At 23.4% G+C, this 4535-nt stretch overlaps 1 protein-coding gene across 1 annotated transcript; it reads left to right on the top strand.

Annotated features, from left to right (window-relative positions):
- Positions 1-72: 72 nt before the first annotated feature.
- LOC112681361 lies at positions 73-1033 on the top strand (the record flags this gene model as incomplete). The annotated part of the gene is made up of 4 exons (XM_025551622.1): positions 73-156; positions 214-308; positions 372-471; positions 908-1033. Coding segments are annotated over 4 exons (405 nt in total), but the record flags the coding sequence as incomplete, so codon positions are not given.
- Between the last annotated feature and the right edge of the window lie 3502 nt (positions 1034-4535).

Below are 4535 nucleotides of genomic sequence, written 5' to 3'. Positions count from 1 at the left end.
TTTTTTTTTTGTATCCAAATAAATGTATTGATTCAATATTTTAATGTATTATATTTTTATCATGCTTTCCAGAAATATGTTCCGCGTATGACGATTCCACAAATTTTAAAAGGAAGAACTATTTTTGACAGAGAGATGTCTAGAAAATATAGAAAAGTAAATGTCAAATAGTAATAATATTAAAAATAACTAATCATAATCCTTTGATTTTAGTTATTGAGATTTCCGCATAGGGATCGCACAATTGCAAATTTGATTCATTTTTTCATTGAGTCAAGGAAAGAGATATCAACATATGATGGAATAATGTAAACGATTTTTCTATTCAAATATTTTTTTCGAATATGATATTTTTACTGTTACAGGTGAAGTGCATACGCTTTTGGTAATAATTTAATGCAATATTTTAATGCTACTGTAAATCATTCTTTATTATATAAGCATGAAATTAATGCTGGATATAAATTAAAGGTAATTAATCTGTTATAATATACTTATTTTTTCACAGTATTTATATTTTATAATTTAGGATTATTAATACTTAATATTTTATCATATTTTTAAAACAGTTACCTTACGAAATCAATTTTATTCAATCTATGTTTTTTTGTATTTTTCACCTGTGTCTTTAACATTTTTGTACATTTTACAATCTAATATTAGATAAACCCTGTCTATTGTTACTTGTTAAAATTACTATTATTATGCAAATTTTCTTTAGCTATTTTTCTATCATTGTAACTTCAAAATAAGTTTTTTTATGTTTGATAATTTATGAGCGATATTGTGTTCACATTTTATAATACATTTTGTGTTAACATTTTCCCAATATCTCCAATTATAAATGGTATATTTATCAATATTTTATATTATTGTTTAGTAACTATGATACATTTTTTGGTTTCAGGCTGAATATTATTTTTTATGCAATCATCAACAACTTGTCAAACCAATTTTTAATTTAGAGGGTGTTAAAAAAATTTGGTGTTTTGTATATGGAGCAGTATTTATTTTACGATTACTAATTCTATGAATAATTTAATTCTTCTGAAACATTTGTTCACATGTGATTAAGAGTTGATTAAATATTAAGAATTTTAAATTATTTGTTTGCATTTATTATTAATTTACATAATATAGTATTGGCATTTCAAAAACTATTTTATTATAACTAATTTTGACATCAATAATTATACTTCTAACAATTATTTTAAAGTAAATTCATAGTTGTTTTCTGCTCATTAAGTTAATCTTATATTTATTTTATACCTTGTATTGTTTTTGCACAATTTTTAAATACATGTCTATGATAAATTTAGTCACATTAAAGAATATCTTATTTGCTCTAAACATAACCAAATAGCAAAGAAAGTTTCTACTAAAATACTTAAATGTTAACTTCTTATTTTATTAATAATTAGTATAAATTCAGTACATTCCTAATTCAAAATTTATTGAACTCGTGTTTTTTAGAAAAAAATCCGATTGTTTTCCAACCTAAAGATCATATTTTTCCAGAAATAGAAGCATTTCTCAATAATAGTAATGTCGCAAGTTTTTTAAAGTGAGTATTAATTTTGAATAATTAAAAAAAAAAAAAAAACATGAATGAGACTCTTAGGTCGGTTGAAGTACAAAGACGGATGATGATACTTCTATAGTAGTCTTGTAAACTTAAATCCAATTTATCATTATCCTCTCAAAAATGGTTTTGAGTAAAAAAGTTTGAATGTATCAGTTTATAATTCTAAAGATGATTCATAAATTTCTTAAAATGATTGATAAATTTTTACAAAAAAAAAAAAAAAAATTGCATCCAAAATTGGGGAAAATCGAAAAATCGATTATCATTTAAATATTTCGTAAAAATGCAATGTTTTTAAAATACTAATATAAGTAATCTATGATCAATTTGAGTCAATAATATTAATATTTATAAAATAAAAACCAAATAATTAATATTGTTCAATCAAAAATCGTTGAAATATCTGATTTTATCAACGCTTCCTTTGGGACGCTTTTGCATCTTAAATTAACATTAAATTAAACTTGAGTGACTTACTAGTATAAAATTATTTTGTTGTTTTAAAAGAAAATCATATGAAAAATCTCTTATGAAACTTATAAATTTATTTAATAATAAAATTTTCTTCTTTTTTTCACTGGCCTTTACAACAGTCTTGCCATCATCAACATACCACTCCATCTCTCTCGGTCTTGAGAAATTTGCAAAATCTTTTTACAATTAAATATTTTTTTTTTTAAAATTGTGTGCACATTACTAATATTTGATCTTTCCTAGAAAGTTAGTGTGATCAATGATAGTATAAAGACGAATGAAGACTGTTAAATATTCATTAATTCTTTACAATTATTATAATACTGTATCTACATTTTCAGATTTATGGCAGACAATTATGAACAATATTTTACACATGATGATTATATTGAATATAAAGAATTCATAAAAAAGAATAAAACCAACCATCATAAAAAACCGCAAGCTAATAAGCATATACGTGTTTAGTTATCATAGTTTTTTTTACCACTCATGTTTTTTAAACGAATTACTTGGATTAATGAAAATATCTTTTAAGATAAACTTTGTGTCCCTAGTAACTTAAAATATTTTTCAAATACACCTTTTCATTATTTTTTTTTTTTTTGTCATTTAATAATATATGTTGTAATTTACCATTCATATAATAAAATGCAGGGAAATTAAAAATTATTTTTTAGTGTAGTTAATTTTCATTTTTGTTAATTTATGGACAAATGTGGTAAAATATAAAAAAAAAATATAAAAAAAAAAAAATTGAGAGGCAAAACCACCATAATTATTCTATGGAAACTTTAAAAAAAGCTATTGAAGAAGTTAAATCAAATAAATTGTCATATCACGATACAGAAAAAAATATAGTGTATCAAAATCAACTATTCAAAGAAAAGTTAAAGGGAAAACTATGATGAAAGTTGGTAGGCTTTCTGCACAAACTGAAGATAAAACTAACTTACTGAAAGGAATATGTTTATCAAGCAAGTGGAGTTTTTTTTTTTACTTTTTATAAGGTATTAAGTACAAATTGTTACACAAATTTAATTTAATGTTATTTAAAATGTTTTAAAAGATGTTTCTTTTTTTAAAAAAACAATATTACTTTCTCAACTTAAAATAACCAATTTAACCCTTCAATGCGCGATTTTTTATTTTTTAAAAAAAAAAATCTTGTTGGACTAATTTGAGTCTCAGGAACTCAGAAAAAATAGTTAAAAAAATCTAGGACTGTTTTTTAGCTCAAAAACACGAGATTTTTATTTGTTCCTTGTAAGCAACATCGCGCGTATGCAAGTGTTATTTTTATTTTAACTTTATGATCAATAAAAATAAAAACTTAAACAAATCACATTTTTAATTCTTCCTACATAATTATCAATAAAAATAACAAATTAAAATAATAAATAATCATAGTAAAAACTTAAAAAAATCACTTTTTACTTCTTGATATCTAATTATCAATAAAATTTAGAAATTAAAAACAGTATAAAATATTTAAATTGAAATAATTTCATCACAGCTTGTGGTTTGATATTATTTTTCACTTATACAAATTAAAGTTATAAACGCATTTATTTGCAATGGAACTCTTCGAAGCATTGCTTTTCTTTGGTTTGACACAAATACTGGTTGCATTTTGAACACTTCTAAAATGTGGTCCCCGTATAATGTGGAATCTTACATCTTCCTTTTTTGTCCTGAAATCTGGCCCAATGTCCAAACTTATCTAGTCTTACATCTTTTGGTGTGGATGTGACAAGTCTTCTTCTTTTTACCCTTTGAAGTTCTCCTTCGAGTGAGTTCGATGGGCGTCCTCGAACTGGTTTCGTTATACCACTTTTGGTCAAATAAAACGCTATTTCTTTTCGCCAATCAGCTAAAGAATATTTTACAGGTTCCATTTTTTCTTCTTTTACGCGTTTGTAAAGAAGCCACGAATTTACTTTATTTTAATTTATACTATATATATATATATATATTCTAATTGTATATCGCCCAATTAGACTATCCAATAAATCGACTCCACCCATGAATCTATTATACTCTTTAATAATATACGGGCAATGCTGAATCAAATGGTATGCTGAATGTTAAATTTTCAAAATATAATATCAAGTATAAGGACCAAGAATTCTAATCTTGTCTTTGGCTATAAGTTCAATACATTATTTTTCTTCCACTCAATATTTATTGATTTATTGATCATTTATGAATATAGAAATAAATTGTACTTTATATTTGCTGTTTTATTTTTATTTTTTTAATTATACCCTCATTTTATACATATTAATCTTACAAGTCATAGGCTAATAGATATCTTGTATGTAATTACTAATATTAACTTCATATCTTAAGTTACGCTCAAGGGTATTATTTTGTGTTGATAATGAATTAATGACGAATTAAATAAAAAAATAATAAAAATTATTACAAAATTTTTCTGCTAAGATAAAAATTACTTTTTAGTTCTTCTTCAGAT

Source organism: Sipha flava, unplaced genomic scaffold (genome assembly GCF_003268045.1).
Source record: "Sipha flava isolate LNK unplaced genomic scaffold, YSA_version1 19036_pilon_pilon, whole genome shotgun sequence".
Classification (NCBI taxonomy): Eukaryota; Metazoa; Arthropoda; class Insecta; order Hemiptera; family Aphididae; genus Sipha; species Sipha flava.
Note: the sequence above shows the minus strand (reverse complement) of the source record. Positions and strands in the feature narration are given on the sequence as shown.